Source organism: Ursus maritimus, unplaced genomic scaffold (assembly GCF_017311325.1).
Source record: "Ursus maritimus isolate PB19 unplaced genomic scaffold, ASM1731132v1 scaffold_2, whole genome shotgun sequence".
In the NCBI taxonomy this organism is placed as follows: domain Eukaryota; kingdom Metazoa; phylum Chordata; class Mammalia; order Carnivora; family Ursidae; genus Ursus; species Ursus maritimus.
The window spans coordinates 29,664,945-29,684,528 of NW_024424452.1; the positions used below are offsets into that span (position 1 = coordinate 29,664,945).

Consider the following 19,584-nt stretch of genomic DNA (forward strand, 5'->3'; position numbering starts at 1 on the left):
GGCTGGCCAAGTAAATAGTCTCTCCGGGAGGCTGCCTGAAACCCGAAAGTGGGTCAGTTCCCGGTCGGACGCCGTTCTGACTCCCGGCTCCTCCGCTGCCGGGTCGCCGTCCGCGGAGAGCACACGCGGCGCCCGGAAGTTTGAACCGTGCGTCAAGCAGCAGTCGGTGGTCGGGCCGGGCGGGCCCATCGCCCCCGTAGACACCGCGTGCCCGCCCGGGGGACCGCCCGCAGCCCGCTCGGCCGGGGGTCGCGCCGCCCGGGGCCCACAGCCGCCCGGCCCGGCCCGGCCCGACGTGGCGCCGCCGCCCCCGGCAACGACACTCGCGGGCGCAACCAATGGCGGCGTCTCCCGGGCGCGGGGCGCGGCCTCCCGCCGCCAGAGGGCGCCGCGCGGGGGCAGCGGAGTCGCCGCTGCCGCTGCCGCCGCCGGTCGCTGAGGGAAGCTGCCAGCGAGCGAGCGCCCAGGCCCCCGCTGTCGCCGTCGCAGCCGTCGCAGCCGCCGCCCGCTCCCCCGCGCGCCGCTGTGTGCCCGCCGGCCGGCGCGGCCGTCCCCTCAGGTAGGTGGGCGCCGCCCGGCCCTGCGCGCCGCCCGGCCCGCCGCCCCTCCCCCGCCCGGCGCGCGCCCGTCGCCTCGTGCTCGCGCGCGGCCGTTAACGGACGCCGGGCGGGGGAGGGGCGGCGGCACCGAGAGGCCCGGGAGGCTGAGGTGGGGGCGGGTCGCGGCCCCCAGGGGAGGGAAGGTCGGAGCGCGCGCCGCCGCCCGGGCCCGGCAGCTCGGGGCGGACGCAGGCGGGCGGGGTCCCCGGGGCTTCCTCCCTTCTCCTTTCCTCCCCTCCTTTCTTTTCCCGTTCTCCTCCCCTGCCCTCGGGCGGCGGGGCGCCCCCCGGGGCGCGTCTGCGGGAAGTAGGGCGCCAAGGGTCGCCGCTCCCTGCTATCCACGCCTGCACGCGTTCCCGCTGGCACAGCACCTCCTCTCTGCTTACTTAACCCCCCCTTCCCTCCCCCACCAGTTTATTTTTTCCATCGTTTGTGTCTGTTTGGTGACCGCGGGTCTCCTAATCCAGTGTCTTGGGTTTGGGGGCGGGAGGGATGCGCGCCGAGTGCGTGGTCATTTATTTCGGGTTAACCACCTCCCTCCCCCATTTCTTTTGCGCGGGGCGCCCAGCTGGGACGCGCGGCGAATGGTTTCCTGTCTTTATTGGGGATGCGGAGACTGCCGGGTTTTAGGTTTCTTTCCCCACCCTTGAGGAATGGAGACCTGTCAGTTCTCATTAGCGCGAAGGCACGGTTGGGGACGGTCATCGCAGGGGTGTGGTCAAGCCGGGAAGCGCCGGCTGGGCCGGAGAGTTTGCGCCTGCGCCCGGGTTGGGGAATTCATCAGCGCTCGGGTGTTTTCCCCGTCCCCCAGTGCTTAGAGATCCAATAAGGTACCTGTGCTAGGTACCGAGAGAGCGCGGGTCTGCTTACGTTAGACCTGCGCTGCCCGGGAAGGTGGCCGCCCGCTGGCCACACGGGACTGTTGAGCACTTGGTATGTGGCTGGACCCAGCTGAGATGTGCTCCGGCTGAGAAAGACATATCTGATTTTAAACACTAGGTATGGAAAGGGGGGGGGAAACCAGTAAAAGATCTCATATTTTTTTTGTGTTTAACTAGTACATGTTAAAATGGTAATATTTTGAACCTAATGGGGTCAACTAAAATAAATCGTTAACATTATTTACACCGGTATCTTTTTACTTTTGTTGAACGTGGCAACTTGGAAATTTGAAATTACATATGTGGCTCGCCTTATATTTCTATTGGACAGTGCTCTAATAGAGCATGGCTGTGGGGGCAGGGCGGCTGGGAGCCTGTGCCATCTGCTTATCTTTTTCTGCTTCCCTGATGGCATGTGGCCTCCTGTCCCCAAAGCTCTCAAGGAGCCCCTGCCTCTTCCTTCTCACTCTGAGCTGAACTGAACTGTTGAGCTGATTGCAAATGAGGATCTTGTTCTCATTTGCAGAATAAGGCAAGTTAATAGACAAAATTTTCTTCGTTGGAAAATTTTCTCTCTGCTATGTATTGAAGTCTGGAAATAGTTGTGTTAGGTTAGAATCAGAATCAGATCGTGAGTTACCGAGGATGAGTATTACCAATATTTTGTGGGTTCTGTAAAGAGCATGTTAATTTTCAGGCCCTTTGCCACCTAAATGAACTGGAAAGCTCCTGCGACTTTTGCTTGGGTGCTCATGGTCTGTCTCATAACAAAGTATCCAGTAGAAGAGTCATTGTTTCAAGAAAGTGGAAGAACATCTGTGATGTTTCCCTGTTCTGGTTTGTAGGCTGTGAGGGTTGCAATGCAGCCAGACACTTTTGTAAATGTTACAGAGTGAGCTAACAGTTGCAAGACAGGGTTGACAGTAATGTTACTTTAACTACTTCTTGCTTGTTTGTTTGTTTATACTGTTACACAGAGAGGTTTGAGTCTGAGGATAGAATTTAATCCAGACTGGTAACTATAATTTTTCACTTGAAATTTAGGAATACCTTTTTAAGAGAAAATACAAACACTGTGCCATATACCCTCCTCACTTTCTCTTTTCCTGTGTATGTCTTGTAGGACTGGTTAGTATTCAGTCCTTGTGTCTAAACACATTATGTTATGGGTGGAACATATTTCCAGATGCAGATTTTCCCTGGACTGTTATCCTAACTCCCTGCGTCTGCTGCATTCCCGTGGAAACCCTCTGCTCTGTTTCTTTAAGTGGTGTTCCTTGAGCATGTCATTGTGTGTGCGTGTGCAGAGGTGTGTGTTCTGCAGTGGCTTTAAAATACCCACCTGTCTGCCAGAGCTGTGTTTGTCTTTCAGAGTGCAGCCCAGGGCTGACTTTAGATGACTCGCCCTCCTCCTGGCATCACTGCCACTTACAGTGCAGAATAGCACGGTGGATAAGAATTCGGGCTTGGAGCCAGACTGTCTGGCTCTGAAATCTAGCTCTGCCACTTCCCTCGCTGTGATCCTGGACTGCTTGCGTCACTTCTCTATGCAAAAGTTTCCTCATGGTACCTATCTCTTGAGACTATTATGAGGATTAAATGATTTAATACGTGCACAGCGCTTAGAACAATGCTTGGCATCCAGTAAGGGTGCTAAGTGTTAGCTATTATTCTGTCTATACACTATGTTGCAATCACGTATCACCTAACCATGGTGTCTTCTGTTAATGGAAGCTAGTTTCTAAAGTTATCTTGTGAGGCTAAAATGCCATGGATATGAATACAGTGTCCAGCTGCTAGTATTGTACATTGTACCAGACTTTAGTATAATCAGTTTTCACAGTATGCACTGAGTAAATAAAGAATTATAATGACGATCCAGGGCACCTTTCCACCTTACCTAAAACTTCAGAATGAGTAACAGATTCAAAATCAGCTGATGGGAGAAAGATGAGATGATGAGGATATTCCAGCTTGTAAAATTTTCGATAATTTAATGAAATTTGTATTTAGTTGAGTTTCTTGCTTGAAAGTGGACTGTTGGAAGCTCTCCCATTCCAGTTCCCTTTCATGGAGGGAGAGGTGTGTCTGCCGTGCTTCTCCCCTGTTGGCAAAGAAGGAAACCCATTATTGTGCTCCTTTGGGGGCTGCTTATGGCCTTTCTTTTTTTTTTTTTTTTAAAGGTTTTATTTATTTATTCGACAGAGATAGAGACAGCCAGTGAGAGAGGGAACACAAGCAGGGGGAGTGGGAGAGGAAGAAGCAGGCTCATAGCGGAAGAGCCTGATGTGGGGCTCGATCTCACAACGCCGGGATCACGCCCTGAGCCGAAGGCAGACGCCTAACCGCTGTGCCACCCAGGCGCCCCTGCTTATGGCCTTTCTGTCTGTCGCTGTCTCTAGTCGATCCCCACTATGTTGATTTACTCCCCACCTTGTTCCCCTAAAGGGTTGGAGGCAGAGTCCACCACAGCCAGCTCTGCCTGCCTGGTCATTGCCTCCCTGGGACCCTCCGTTGTGACACCTGCCCTTTCGTGAACAGTTCCAGGTGTTAACCCTCGGGCCTCTGAACTTTGTCTGAAGCATCTCTTTACGCTTGGCTACTTCCTTCGTTCTTCCATTCAAATATGTATTGACCTGGATCCGGATATTGGCAGCCGATGAGGACTGGGAAAGACAAGGCACCTCTGGAGGTAGATAGCACAGTGAGCGTGGGATAGGGCAACAATTTAGGGGATAAGGGAAGACCTCTAAAGCTGGTATTTAAACCAGGACTCCAGGGGGAGAAGGAGCCAGCTCTGTGCAGTTCTGGTAAGTGTGTTTTGGGTGGAGGAATGAGCAAGCACAATGCCCCAGACACACGGAGCCCTTGACTCGTTCTGCAAACCCACAGAAGGCCAGTGTGATGGGAGCTGAATGTGTGAGTGCACGAGGGCATTGCCGGCGGCGTGAAAGGAGGTTGGAAGGATCCTCCCAGATCTGATAGGTCACGGTACAGACTCTGGATTTTATTCTAAGTGCCCAGGGAAGCCACTGAAGGATTTAAAGCAGGGCTGTAACAGCTGATGTGTGTGTTTAAAAGAGCATTCCTTTTAGTTTAGTGTGGGAAGTGGAGGAGGGAGGGGACAGTGGAGAAGACTGGGAGCTTAGAGCAGAGGCCGGGAAAGGAGGACATTGCGACATCCACATGAGATGGTGTGATCTGTGATCCGGCCTGGGGTGGGGGGATGGCAGAGGAAGGCTGGGAAGTGGTCAGATTTGGGGGTCCTGGACATACTCTGCAGTGTCATTTGTGGGTGTTGGGGTTGATGGGAGTGGGATGGGAGAGAAAGGAGAGGGTGGTGCCAGGGTTCTGGTTTGAGCAAGTGGCGAGAAGGTGGTTTCATTACTGAAAGGGTAAGATCATGCAAAGGGTTAGGATTGGCGGGAGGGCCTAGAATTGGGACCATTCAAGTCAGAAATGCTGAGTAAAAATCACAGACAGCCCAGAATTTCATATATGATATGGCCTTACGCATATCAGCGTAGAAGTAGATGGTCGTCTTATAAATGCTGCTTGGACAACCGCATAGCTCTTTGGAAGGGAAATACACAGATCTCTGTGTACAGTCAACTGGTGGGTCACATTAAAAATTTTTTTTTAAAAAATGAAACAAGCCTTCAGAGAAAACATGAAGAGTTATTTTATAATCTCAAAGTGGTGAAGGTATATGTGAGTGTTTCCAAATCCAGGTGCCATGAAAGAAAATAATGGTAAATTCAGCCACTTAGAGATAAAAACTTCTGTCAAAAAGCATAAGAAACCAGGGGCACCTGGGTAGCGCAGTCGTTAAGCGTCTGCCTTCGGCTCAGGGCGTGATCCTGGCGTTCTGGGATCGAGCCCCACATCAGGTTCCTCCGCTAGGAGCCTGCTTCTTCCTCTCCCACTCCCCCTGCTGTGTTCCCTCTCTCTCTGGCTGTCTCTCTGTCACATAAATAAATAAAATCTTTAAAAAAAAAAAAAAGCATAAGAAACCAGACCAAAAGTCTAAGGATTGACATCAAATTGGGAAGAACAGTAACAGCACCACAAAACACTGCTTTCCTGTCTCTGTAAAGAGCTTTCCTGAATGAGAAATCTCAACCTGGAAGGAAAATGGGCAAAAGATCCGAGCAGACAGTTGATGGAGAAGGAAGTACAAGTAACTTTAATTTCAAGAGCTGAGCAGCCTCACTAGTGGTAGAAGGGCTGAGACAAAACCTCGTCGCATCGTCGTGCCGCTCTCACACGTTTCCCACCTCCCGGTGGCGGGAGTGCAGCATTGGATGATTGGCAGGTGAAGTGACGAAATTGGGGCATCTTGTGTGGTTGGGCACGGTCGTGTTCTAGCTTGGCAGTAGCTGAAAGAGTAAACGCGCGCGCCCTTCAGCTGATGGGACTGGGTTGAAGATACACATATGTGAAATGCCCTGGGTACCTGGCGAACTTTAGAGACTGGATACAACCCAAATGTGCATCAGAAGTTATGGTACGACCGTATCACGGGACACGGCAGTTAGAGCCGCTTCTCATGTGCCCTGATAGGGAGTGACCTTTGAGGTTAGGTACGGAGAGACGAAAGCAAGTGCAGAACACATCAGGAGCCCCAGTTTGTATAAAAAAATAACAGACACACAGGGTATGTTTAACTTTTTACTTTGAAATAATTATAAACTCACAGGAAATTGCGAAAGTGGTTTCTAGAGGCCCATGAACCCTTCATCCCCCCCCCCCGCCACAGTGCCATCTTCTATAATTGTAGTGGAGTATCAAAGCCAGGAAACTGAGATTAGAGACTACTGTTAACCAGAGTCAGGCTCTTGCTCTTAGCAGTTTTTTACGTGCACGTGCCTGTTTGTCTGCCCGTCTCTGCGATTTTATCCCATGCGTAGATTCACGGAACCACCGCCACAATCCAGATAGTCTCTTGTTTCGCAGAATGTCAGGACACAGAAGAGACTGTAACAGTGGGTGATTGCCCTCAGGAAGGGCATATGGGTGGGCGAGTGACAGGAGAGGAGACATTCCTTTTCACTGTCCTCATATTAAAAATCTTACTTTGTAAACAGTGTGCGATGCCTCTGAGACATCTCATAGAATGGCCAGATGGGCAAAGGGTCTCGAGCCTTGAGCAGTGCGGGAGGTCCGGGGAGAGGGGGTGGAGAGTGTGGCTGGGGGAGAGATGGGGCTCCAGCCAAGCCCCAGGGCTCTCCTGTTTGGAGGCCAGTGGGAGATGTGGCCCCAGTCTCAAGGAGGGAGTGTATGCCTGTCCTGTGCTGCTGAGATTGAGTGAGAAAAGTAGCTGTTGCATGAACTTTATCAGATCCTTCCTCATTTTAAAATTGATGCCAGATTTTAACTAGATCCAGAACTAAGATGATGTATAAAACATTTATCTTTTCTTTTTTTCAGAATGGGAGAGGGGGTGGTGTATTTCTCAGGTGAAACTCATCTGTGATGGAAGAAAATCGGGATAGAGGTTGCCAGGGGCATCGGTAGGGCAGGGACTGGCCGGGGAAGAGGCCTGAGGGAACTTCCTAGAGTGACAGAAGTGGTGTTATGTCAAGATTGGGGGCTGGGGCTGGGTTACATGAGTGTATCCTTTGTCAAAACTGGCCTTGAAATTGGGTACCTGGGTGGCTCAGTGGGTTAGGCAACTGGGTTAGGTGACTGCCTTCGGCTCAGGTCATGATCCCTGAGTCCCGGGATCAAGTCCCACATCAGGCTTCCTGCTCAACAGGGAGTCTGCTTCTCCCTCTGACCCTCTCCCCTCTCATGCTCTCTCTCACTTTCTCTCTCAAATAAATAAATAAAATCTAAAAAAAAAAACAAAACAGAAAAAGAAAAACTGGTCTTGAAATTTGTGCGTTTTACAAAGGAAAAAGGTTTCTGCGTTTTATCTTAAAAAAACTGTAAACAAATACTGAAATCTCGGGTAATGATGCGCATGCTGACATGCTTACTGAGGAATTGTAGCTCATGTCTGCCACTTTGCAGTTTATCAAAATAATAAGGTAGATTGATGGATGGACAGAGGGATGGGCGGATGAGCAAAGATGGGCAGATGTGAGAAACGGCAAAATATTAATTATAGCGCATCGGTATGTGGTGTTCATTGAGAAAGATTTTTTTTTTTAAAGATTTTATTTATTTATTCGACAGAGATAGAGACAGCCAGCGAGAGAGGGAACACAAGCAGGGGGAGTGGGAGAGGAAGAAGCAGGCTCATAGCGGAGGAGCCTGATGTGGGGCTTGATCCCATAACGCCAGGATCACGCCCTGAGCCGAAGGCAGACGCCCAACCGCTGTGCCACCCAGGCGCCCCCATTGAGAAAGATTTTTAACTTTACAGTGCGTACCATTTTTCATAATGCAGTTTGGGAGAAGAACACTACAAGTACCTGAAATTCACTTTCCTACTGTCTTTGACTATCACCTGACATTATGTTCCCAAATCTTTAACCATGTAAAGGAGGCATGTGTTTCATGCTATTAAAAGAGCCTGCGTCTTATTTCCTCTTAATCACCTACTTGAGTTGTCAGCTCTTTGCCACCTGCCCTTTGTCCTTAAGAGGTCGAGGTTCAAGGTTTTCTGGCACTTTCTGGGGAAATAGCTCTAAGGCTATTAACTCAGTGGATTATCATGATCCTGGAGTCCCTTCTTAGCCAACGGGGACCTCAGACTAATACCCCACCTTCCCCGTACAGAGGTTGGGAGGAAGCTGTCCTGTTCATTGAAGATGGGGAACAGTTTTTGCTTTGGGTAGCCTTTTCTTTTGTCACTGACTTTCAGGCATGACTGCTGTGATCCCCCCAAGTGCTATTCTGGGTGCCTTTGAGTGGTAAGCTCTTGCTCTTAATTGGCCCCACTTTATTTTTTTAAATTTTAAGTTTTAAAAGATTTTATTTATTTGAGAGAGAAAGAGAGCACAGAGGGAGACACAGAAGCAGACTACCTGCTGTGCGTGGAGCTCGATGCGGGGCTCGATCCCAGGACCCTGGGATCATGACCTGAGCCGAGGCAGACACTTAACTGACTGAGCCACCCAGGTGGCCCAAGATTGGCCCCACTTTAAGTAGCAAACAGGCTTGGTGGTACCTTAAGTCATCTTTCCAAGGAAGGGTTCAGAGGCTACATAGACTTTTAAAAAATACTGTAAATTTTTTCTCAGTGGTAATTCACTTACAAGGTCCAGGAAGCAAGTTTTAAAGGTACGCAATGACAAGGGCCTGTCCCCCAGTTTTCTCCCACCGCCATGGTTCCGTCTGGAGCTGTTCCGTGGATGTATAAGCAAATGTGAATCTGTAGTCTCCCCTCCATTTAAAAACACCTGATCAGAACAGGGCTGTATTGTGGACGCTCACACCTTATCTGTCTTTTTTTTTCCAGCGCAGTTTTTTCCCGCCCAATGCATTGATGTTTTGATAGGCATTGAGAACATTTTTTATCTTTTTTCTTACAAATAGTGCTTCCTTAAATAACTTCGTACCTGCACTAGGAATTTAAGTTTTTTTTAAGGAAATGGTCAGACATGTACAAGTGGAAGTGCAGAAGGAACCCAACGTACCTCCCATCGCCGGTTGGGACAGGTGTCCATATTTTTGGCAGTCTTGTTTCATTTCCACCTGCTCATCCCCCTTTAAGCTACATTACCTGAAAAACAAACTCCAGAAATAATGTCATTTTACTTCCGTGCCCTGGGCTTTGGAAATGTTTTATTTTGGGAAAATTTCAAACATTGACAAAGTAGAAAGAATCCCTGTGTTTGTCACTGGTTGGCCACATTCTGCTGTTTGGTCCCCACCCCACTCTTTTTTTTTTTTTTTTTTTTTGGTTGCTGGAATATTTTATTTTATTTTATTTTATTTTTTTTTTTTTTAAGTAGGCTCCACGCCCAGCGTGGAGCCTGAACTCATGACCCTGAGATCAGGACCTGAGCTGAGATCAAGAGTTAGACGCTGAACCGACTGGGCCGCCCGGGTGCCCCGCTGGAATATTTTAAAGCCAATCCCGGATAGATCAGTTCACACATAAAAACTTCAGTGAAGTAACAACTTAGGCAGAAGATCAAAATATTTAGAACTGAAGGTATTTAAAAGATGAAAAAATTATCACCAGTTACCCACCTTTGGGGCATTCCAATGCTCGTCCCCACCCCTACACTTTGAAACAGGTAGATTTTAAAAACTACCAGTATCGAGCAATAATGAAACTAAAACATTTCAGCTAGTTGCTTGAAGCCTGGGTGCAAGTTCCCCGTCCATGATGTGGGTGCAAGTGCGTGGTCTGTGTGAGAAGATGTCCTCTTAGGCTTAGATCCTAGTGCTCATCGCAGGCTAACTGTGCCCCCTCCTCATCCCTGCTGGGGGACATTTAACAAAGCCTGGAGTATTTTTGGTTGTCATACTGGGGGGAAGGGTGCTACCGACATCTAGAGGGTGGAGGCCAGGGGCGCTGCTAGCATCCCACGGTGCACAGGGCACTCCCCATAATAAAGGAGTGTCTGGCCCAAACTGCCAGGGTGGAGAAACCCTAGTTGAGGACCCTGGGAGCTGGTGTTTTATCACAGATCTCTTTCCTGTGGTTCTCCTTTGACTTGCCGGGAATTGCTTAATGAGCAGTGATTGGGTGTGTGGGGGGGCAGACACCAATAGCTTTGACTAGTGTTGACATTTGCCAGTGTTAAACCCTTACTTTTGAGAAAATTTCAACTGAATGACTTCATTCAGATTCTTTAGTCTATCAGTTGTATCAACAAGGATTATTTCAGAAGTTTGTGTAACGAAATATGTATAAGGTTTCCACTCTGCTCACCAGGAAGTCAGGCTCCCTCCGAGGCAAGCGGATGTGAAACCTTTTCACTTCTGGAGAACTTCCAGAAGCAAAACAAGGCCAGGACTGTTTTAGTGGCAGCTTACGCGTGCGTGCATCTAGAAGGGGAAGAAACAAAACCTGATGCTGAAGGAGTAGGGGGAGGAGAGGGGTGGAGGAAGATGACTTTTTCATGGAGATTCTCCAGGAGGAGCACAGAAATTCAGCATGGCGTTCAGCCTGAAAGGGGAGTGAAAACCTGGTGCTTCTGTGTGCCGGGCAACGAGGACCCTGCGGATAAGCCAGGGTTCTCGGCATCGAGGACGTCAGTAGAGAGGGACGTGGCTACAAGTAATTGTGCGGCAGGACCGCAGATTATGGGTGTTGTAACTGGGGTCCAGGAGCCCTGTGCCTTATGTAACTCTGTGCCTTGTTTCTTTCCAGATCGATCATTTAGAAAGTGAATGTGTGGGGTAACATGTCCAGTGTGTCCGAGGAGAGAAGAAAAAGGCAGCAGAACATTAAGGAAGGACTACAGTTTATACAGTAAGGGCCTGACTCGTACCTGCGTTCGCGTCACATGGTACAGCTGACCCTCGAGCAACTCGGGGTGAGGAGTGCAGACCCCGCCCCCACACGTGCAATTTGAAGTCCACGTATAACTTTTGACTCCCCAAAACGTAACTACTTATGGCCTACTGTTGACCGGCAGCCCGACCAATAGCATAAACAGTCGATGAACGTGTTTTGTACGTTATATGTATTATTTATTGTATTAAAGTACACTGGAAGAAAATGTTAAGAAAGTCATAAGGAAGAGAAAATACATTTACAGTACTGTGTTACTGTGTTACATTTATCAAAAAAGATAAAGTTGTAAGTGGACCTGCGCAGTTTCAAGTCCGTGTTGTTCAAGAGGTCAAACTGTACTTTTTAGTATTGGATTAAGAACTCTTAAGTCTGGTTTATAAGTCCTCTTAATTCAGGTCTGAAGTTAAATATTTTTATTCAATAGTTTTTGCTCTTCTCCTTTTGATTTCTTGTGCATTCTGAAGTGTTATCGTACCGTCACTGATTTTTAGAGCTAAAATCCTGTAGTGTCTCTGAAACTGTTACAGCAAGAGGAATTGGAACCTAATCCCATCAGAACACTTCTGATGACTGGAAAGTGACTGAGAGTGAACTTGCACGCGGGGCTTCTGCAATCCACCATTTCTGTTAGGAAGCTTGGGCTCTAACCAGCCTTCTGGAGCATGGCTGGCATGGTACAGCCCGGGGCTTGGGCGGACTTGTCCAGGCTGAGGGGGCCTCTATGTTCTTCCCAGGAAGGAGACCCACCTTCTCTGTACTACAGTGACTCGAATCACAAAGTATTAGTGGTTCTGTGCTATCTTACAACTTTTTGGTATTTGAGGAATTAAGCCTTCTTTTAGTAGAAGTAGGTTTGAGAAGGAAAGTACTATACTTAAGAGAATCTAAAGGAAGAGTTACAGGTTCTTTTTTCCCTTGCCAAAGTTATATGGGAGTAATGGTAGTAAAGAGAGGTAGGTCTTTTAGATGGGCTTTGAATCTGTGGCAAGCTAATGAATCTCAGTTTTACAATGACTTCTGGATGAGCAAATCCTGATAAGAGCCTGATAATTACAATTAATTGGTTTCTTCTTCTTAGGTCACCACTGTCGTATCCAGGAACACAGGAACAATATGCGGTAATGATGGGGAACATCTGCTTAAAAGCTCTGCAAGTAGCTTGTGAACTATCATGTATAGTGGGGGTTGGCTGACGACGGCTTAGTGCGCCGAATGTGGCCCACTGTCTGTTGCTATAAATAAAGTTTTATTGGAATGCAGCCACACCTATTTGTTGATGTATTATCTGTGGCTGGTTGCATGACATATGGTAGCTGAGACAGACCATATGGTCCACAAAGTCTGAAATATTTACTTTCTGGGCACTTACAGAAAGAGTTTGCCAATCTCATACACATATAGGACAGTGTTATTTGTTGGCACACATGGACAGTTGTCCTGTATTGTCTTTTCTCCTTGAGTGTAGTTTGCACTAATTTTTCTTCTGAGACCTTTGAAAATTAGTTAGCCTACCTCTTATTTCATTGACAACAAGTGGGACAGATTATGTTGTAAAGGAGAGTACATTTTTTCTATTTTTCTTCTATTTTTCTTTAGGAGAAGAGAGGCTCTAACAGTAGTAAAGGGTGCCTGGATTCTAAGAGGGAACAGGTAGAGATGAAACTAGAAACACAGCGGAAGCGTGGTTCCCTGGGTCTTGCGCTAAAGGCCCTCATCTGCAGGCTGTTAGTTCACGTGTGGCTTCTTGTCTCTGTGGGTTTTGATCCTTTTAAATGTTCCTTCTTTCTCTTTGCCTCTCTCTCTCCCTCTTCTCTGTTTCCTTCTCTGTCTTCTTCCTTATCCCTTCCCTCCCTCTCTCCAAACAGATGTAGAATCAGAGAGTATTATGGCTAGAGGCACCTGGAACAATCTGTTCATTTTACTATTCATTTTATAGTCCTGACATTTACATTTGGAACTGGGTTTCTGAGAGGTTAAGCGGCAGGTCACAAGTCACCTCCCTTGTTAAAGATTGATCTGTCCAGTGTTCTTTCCTACTTTTGTCAGCTTAGACATGAATTTCATAAGATGAGACTGAAGACTTGAATATTTATCTGTTCTTGTACTATTTATCTGATCTTGACTTTTAAAACGTTAAAGCAATGATGGAAATCATGAAGGAACTCTTATGTGTACTGAAACTTCAGAACTTTTATGTGTACCGAAAGAATGTGTATACTATACTTCCTCGGTGAGAAAAAGGTTTAACATCCCCACTCCCAAATCAGTAATTGACTTGAGCAAACATTTACAAAAGAGGAAATACAATGTCCATAAAAATTTGGGACATTATTTGCAACTGATGAGTCACTAAATTCTACCTCTGAAACAAACAAAAAGACAGACAGACATAGAAACAACAACAACAATAACAAATGTGGGAAATCGTTGGTAATCAGACATGCAAGTAAAAAAGGGGACAGTTTTTCACCTAGATGTTAGTAGGGGTTTTATGTGTATAAACACACAGGTGCACACATACTCCCCAGTGCTGTGGGGCTGCCGCGAAGGAAACCGCTAGACGTGTTCAGTGTTACTGCTTCTTTGGAAGGCAGTTTAGAATACTAGTTAGAAGCCTTACGATGTTCTTTCTTTGTGACCTAGAGTTTCCCCTTGTAGAAATTTCTCACAGGCACAGAGTTGGGGATGTGAACAAATATTTTGCTGTATTTTTCTTCATGAGAAATTGAATTTTCCCAGTTTCTTAGAGCTGTGCTTATTGCTACATCACATCGAAGGCTCGGGAAGTTTTTGGTAGAAAAATTAAAATTTCCTCATATCCTGACTTGTTCCGTAAAGGGCCTCAAGTGATAACTTTCTTTTTTTTTAAGGTATATTTACGTGCTCTTGTGAGAAATCTTTTTAATGAAGGCAATGATGTTTATCGGGAACGTGATTGGAACAACTCGATAAGCCAGTACACGGAAGCTTTGAATATTGCTGGTTATGCAAAGTCTGAAGAAATTGTCATCCCTAAAGAAATAATTGAAAAGCTGCATATAAATCGTATTGCTTGCTATTCTAATATGGTGAGTTGTGCTTTTTTAAAACAGTGTTGCTAGAGAGAAAAAACCTTTTCTTTTTTTTTTTTTTAAAGATTTTATTTATTTATTTAACAGAGATAGAGACAGCCAGCGAGAGAGGGAACACAAGCAGGGGGAGTGGGAGAGGAAGAAGCAGGCTCATAGCAGAGGAGCCTGATGTGGGGCTCGAACCCAGAACGCTGGGATCACGCCCTGAGCCGAAGGCAGACGCTTAACTGCTGTGCCACCCAAGCGCCCCGAGAAAAAACATTTTCAAGAACATAGTACATTAAAAGTCAATTTCCTATTTTCCGTTTTTAAGAAAGACATATTGACTGCTTTTAGAGTGGCCTGAGGCTTTGAAAAATCAGCTTTGGATAAACGTTAGGGTTTTTAGAAATAATTTGTTTCTTGGATGGTCCTTGGGGTTGCCACGTGAGTCTGGCTTCTGGGCTGTGTCTGCTTGTAACAGAAATCGGCGCAGGAAGACACAGGTGTTCACAGATTGGTTTTCTGTAATGGATTCTTCATCGGCTAGCTGTTTGGGAATTACATTTCCAGTTGACTTTTTTTTTTTTTTTAATTTATTTATTTGAGAGAGAGAGGGAAAGAGAGTGCATGGGTATGTGCGTGCATGAGGTGGGGGGCTGCAGAGGGAGAAGGGGAGAGAGAATCTCCAGCAGACTCCCTGCTGAGCTTGGAGCCCGACGTGTGGCTCGAACTCATGACTCTGAGATCACACCCAGAGCCAAAACCGAGAGCCGGAAGCCCAACCAGCTGAGCCACCCAGGTGCCCCTCCAGTTGACAATTAAATGAGCTCCCACAAAGGGTACCTAGTGGAGAGAGTACAACAGGAGCGTGACGCCTGGGGCATGAACCGTGTCTGAAAAGTTTTATTTCTTGAAGATTGGGGCCTTTATGGCCAGATGTTAATGTTTATCTGATTTGGATGATGGGTACATGGGGATTCATGCTATTCTTTGTACTTTTGCATATTTGAAATTTCATAATGAAGATAATTTATTTGATTTTTTTTTAAGACAATTTTTAGAAAGAAAAATAATACCACGAACTTTAGAGTTTAAAAGGGGGTGGGGATAATGGTCTGGGGTCTTCATTTGTTTGCATTTCCAGGAAGACATCAGCGCAAGAAATGAGTTGTGGCTAACTTTACTTGGTCTTACACCTCAGGGTTTCCACGATAAAGTTTTAGAAGAGTGCGATGCTGTCCTCAGTTTAAATGCCGGTAACTGCAAAGCTCTGTATCGGAAATCGAAGGCTCTCAGTGATTTAGGAAGATACAGGGAGGCTTATGACTCTGTAGCAAAGTGCTCCTTGGCGGTGCCTCAGGTATGGACCTCATGCTTCAGTTCGCTGGTGTACGCCGAAACCATGTCCTTGCTTTCGTGTGGAGAAATGGCATTGAGGGAGTTAACGTTTTCCAGCCAGCTCTCCGCACGCTTGCATCGGAGCAGGCGCTCGTAAAGCAGGTGTCTGGACGGAGTAGGTCTTATAACTGTTTGCCTATTTGTCTTCACAGGTAGTAAATATAAGCCTCCATTAATCATATTTTTGTTGTTCTTTTTTTCCCCCCAGGATGAACATGTAATAAAACTAACTCAAGAACTAGCCCAGAAATTAGGATTTAAAATAAGAAAAGCCTATGTCAGGGCCGAGGTAAGCCGGACTTCTCTCCAGAAGCTATTTTCATTGTGTTTTGTAACCTAGAGTCAGTTCTGTTTTTAACTTAATTTTTTAAAATGAGTGTCTTTATTTTCTTTCAGCTGTCATTAAAATCAGTTCCTGGGGATGGGGCTACCAAGGTAAAGTGATTATTTCTGTAAGACTCATAGCTTTTTGTTAAAAAAAAAAAAAAGAACAGATAGAAGCATTGGCAGTTCTGCTTTTCATGTTTTTGGTTGTGTCTATTTTTGAGAGGTTTTTGTTCCTCAGATGCATAATTGGCCAGAGCTTCCTGTCCTATAAAAAGAAACAAACAACTCAAGTAATATCTTTTAACCAGCATTTCCTGAAGTCCAGTGGAGCATTTTACAGGATGTTCCTAGACATTAGGTTTTATTCGAAAAGGTGGCTCAGGGCCACATACTAATTTTGGGAGTCACTGGGTTAAATACAATTAACGAGTTGTTGTTTTTTTAAAGGTAAGTCTTTTTGGAGCTGTTAGGGTGCCGTTGTGAGTTGGGGAGTGAGCGGTGGCTGGACTAGTCCCCCTGGAACGGGGACACTCCCGCGTATCCGTGGAGGAGTAGTGCCCACAAGAAGCAAATGGCAGTGCCGGTAGACTAGCCCCGCTTAGCCACATGCCACCGAATATTCCATTTGTTCCTTGGATCTTAACTGGAAGGAAGTCAGCTGTCTGTAAGAGCTTGCATTGCTGTTAGAGTGAGATTCACGGATGGCTGGTACCATAGAATCCTGACAATACCGTGACCCATTATTTGGTTTAATTTCTAGGCTTTGAACTGTTCTGTGGAAGATATCGAGCCAGGTATGTTTTCACCTGTCCTCTTCATCTAGAAAGTGCCAGCTTTAGACATTGTATATTTCGTAGCGTCATCCAATAAGATTACCGTGTGGTTGTTAGTATTAAAGCAAGAATAATTTCGAAAACTACCTTTGTGCTTCTGGATGTGCCGGCCAGGGCTTGATAATCCTGGAAGTCGGTAGGCGGTCCTTGAACACCTCCTGTAGCCAGCATCTCACAGCTCTGCCCAGAAGGGGCCCGGGCACTGTGAGAGAGACGGATACGTTTTCACAAGCGAATATGTCTGTTCCTGGGTAAACAAATGACTTTTAGAATTATTTTCTGCCTTTTATTTGAGTTGCTTTTACTGTTTTCTCCATTTATTTTTGTAATTGCTTTCATATTTTCACTCGCTCTTCATTGTCTCTCTTCCTGGCTCTTGCCGCTAGTCTTCTGTGAGTACACTGAGGATGAGTGAGTACATTTCTGTCCGTGTTACAGATTTATTAACTCCGAGGCAGGAAGCCGTTCCCGTTGTCTCTGTGCCTGTGTCCAGCTTCTCTCACCAAGTTGGAAGTGAGCTGGCCTCCGTTCCCATTATGCCCTTAACTTCTCTTTTGCCACTGCAAGTGGAAGAGAGCTCTCTGCCATCGACGGTGTTGGCAAACGGTGGGAAGACCCCCTTCACTATGCCGGAAGCATTTTTGGATGATGGAGATATGGTCCTAGGAGATGAAATAGATGACCTTCTTGATTCGGCCCCTGAAGCCAATGAAACTGTTATGGTAAATTTCAGCATTACTCCTCTCTTTTGAAGCCAGGCTTAATTTTTATTTTTTTATTATTACTGTTTTTCAGAGAGACCATGAGCAGGGTGGGGTGGAGAAAGGGCAGAGGGAGAGGGAGAGAGAATCTTAAGCAGGCTTCATGCTCAGTGCCAATGCAGGGCTCAATCCCACGACCCTGAGATCATGACCTGAGTCAGAATCAGGAGTTGGATGCTTTAACCAACTGAGCCACCCAGGCGGCCCAGGCTTAATTTTTTTTTTTTAAAGATTTTATTAATTTATTCGACAGAGATAGAGGCAGCCAGCGAGAGAGGGAACACAAGCAGGGGGAGTGGGAGAGGAAGAAGCAGGCTCATAGCGGAGGAGCCTGATGTGGGGCTCGATCCCATAACGCCGGGATCACGCCCTGAGCCGAAGGCAGACGCTTAACCGCTGTGCCACCCAGGCGCCCCAGACTTAATTTTTTTAAAAAAATTGCCATATAACCATATTTTCAGCATTACCTGTAGGGTAAAATTTGGGTCTCTTACGTTAAAATTTTTGTCCTTCTCTGGTGGTACCAGGCTCACGTGGTTATTTTTTAAATAAAATAGGAATGCTAATCTAATAATGACCCAGTTTTCCTGAACACCTGTTGGAATCACATACCATGGAAAGGGTGCATTTAAAATTCTGAAAAAGAGGGGCACCTGGGTGGCTCAGTCGGTTAAGCATCTGCCTTTGGCTCAGGTCATGATCCCAGGGTCCTGGGATGGAGCCTCACATTGGATCTGGGCTTCCTGCTCAGCGGGCAGTCTGCTTCTCCCTCTGCCCACTCCCCCCCCCAACCCGCCCGCTTGTGCACCTGCACTCTTCTCTCTCAAATAAATAAATAAATAAATAAATAAATAACATTCTTAAAAAAATTAAATCCTGAAAAAGAATAGGTATTTGATATTTAAAGAAAAATATGTCTTTCAGATTAAGGGCTTAGGGGATAATGCCTCAGCGTAAGTGTAAAGCCAAGGTCAGGCTAGATCTGGACTGCAGCTTGTTTTTATATGGCCTGCAGAAGAAGAATGAGACGCTTACATTTTTAAATGGTTGGAAGAAAAAAAAAGAACAGTATCTGTGACAGATGAAAATGATATGAAATTCATATTTCAGGGTCATCAGTAAAGTTTTATTGGAGCACAGCCACGACCATCCACTTACGTAGTGTCTGTGGCTGCTTTTGCACCGCAGCAACACCGCTGGATAGTCGAAACAGAGATTGTGGTTGGCAAAGCCTAAAATATTGAAGATCTAGCCCTTCACAGAACAAGTTTACTGACCCCTGCCATAAAGTATTTTGAAATAGCAGCAGCAGCAAAAGTATGAGGGGGAAGAAGAGGGGGAGAAATTCAGGGCTGGCTTCAGTGTGGGTGAAAATAGAGAAAGTACAGTGTAAAAGGCAGGCACCCTGGGGTTTGAATCTTCCTACCTCTGTGGTCTTCGGCAGCTTACTTTATCTCCAGTTTCTTGGTCTGTACAATGGCCATGATGGTAGGATGTACCTTGGAAACTTTAACAGTTAAATAGATAGTATGTAACTTTTCTCAGTACGTACAAGGCACATGGAAGCTCTCAGTCAATTGTCACAGTGATGGGGGGAGGAGAGAGGCAGCGTTCCATCTGTCCTTGTGAGATTGTACATTCACATCCCCACGAAGGGTGGTCCGGGGTTTCTGGCTTCTGCAGCTCCCTTCTCTCGAGTGCCTTCCTTCTCCCCCAGCCCCCACACTATTCCTCTGGAATAAAGCCAGTTCTTAGGAGTCTCAAGGTAGGGTGAAGGGAAGGGATCAGAGGGAAATGAAACGTGAATGTAACATTTGGCTTGAAACAGTACTGGACATCACACCTTGATCCTTTTTGAAAAGTGGGCTTGCAAAGAACTAAGCTCTGTAGCCTAGATTCATCTACTGAGTCTTGATTTTTATTTCAACTTCGTTACGTAATTACCCAGTGTAAGAATTTGTGTCTATATGCTGATGTTGAAAGCAGTTCGGCCTACTTGTAACTGAGTTTCCTGGATTTTAATAGAATCTTTTTTCTTTTCTAGCCATCAGCATTAGTCAGGGGAGCCCTTCCAGCAGCCAGTGTCCCTCCCAGCATACCCTTCTCAGCATCTCTGTTGGGCACGTTGCCCATTGGTGCGAGGTATGCTCCTCCACCCTCCTTCTCAGAGCTGTACCCGCCTTTGACTTCATCCTTAGAAGATTTCTGCTCTTCTTTAAATTCATTTTCAATGAGTGATTCCAAGCGAGGTAAGAATCGAGCCATTTATATAAATAATCACAGTTAATTTTTAAAAAGAGACAATCTGTGT

The 19,584-nt window shown here is 46.5% G+C and overlaps 1 protein-coding gene across 3 annotated transcripts in view; it reads left to right on the plus strand.

The window, feature by feature from the left end:
• The first annotated feature begins 436 nt into the window (after window positions 1-436).
• ZC3H7A (zinc finger CCCH-type containing 7A) overlaps window positions 437-19,584 on the plus strand; it is a 34,861-nt gene continuing 15,713 nt past the window's right edge. The window contains exons 1-10 of one of the 3 annotated variants that reach the window (XM_040635316.1): window positions 437-559; window positions 10,755-10,856; window positions 11,980-12,019; window positions 13,772-13,969; window positions 15,156-15,314; window positions 15,561-15,641; window positions 15,749-15,787; window positions 16,440-16,473; window positions 16,951-17,234; window positions 19,318-19,522. In XM_040635316.1, the coding sequence (XP_040491250.1) occupies window positions 10,789-10,856; window positions 11,980-12,019; window positions 13,772-13,969; window positions 15,156-15,314; window positions 15,561-15,641; window positions 15,749-15,787; window positions 16,440-16,473; window positions 16,951-17,234; window positions 19,318-19,522 (1,108 nt within the window). In that variant the 5' untranslated portion in view covers window positions 437-559; window positions 10,755-10,788. Of the gene's footprint in view, window positions 560-10,483; window positions 10,857-11,979; window positions 12,020-13,771; window positions 13,970-15,155; window positions 15,315-15,560; window positions 15,642-15,748; window positions 15,788-16,439; window positions 16,474-16,950; window positions 17,235-19,317; window positions 19,523-19,584 lie in introns of those variants that run through there. The other 2 variants (XM_008696908.2, XM_008696909.2) reach the window with 2 other exon arrangements.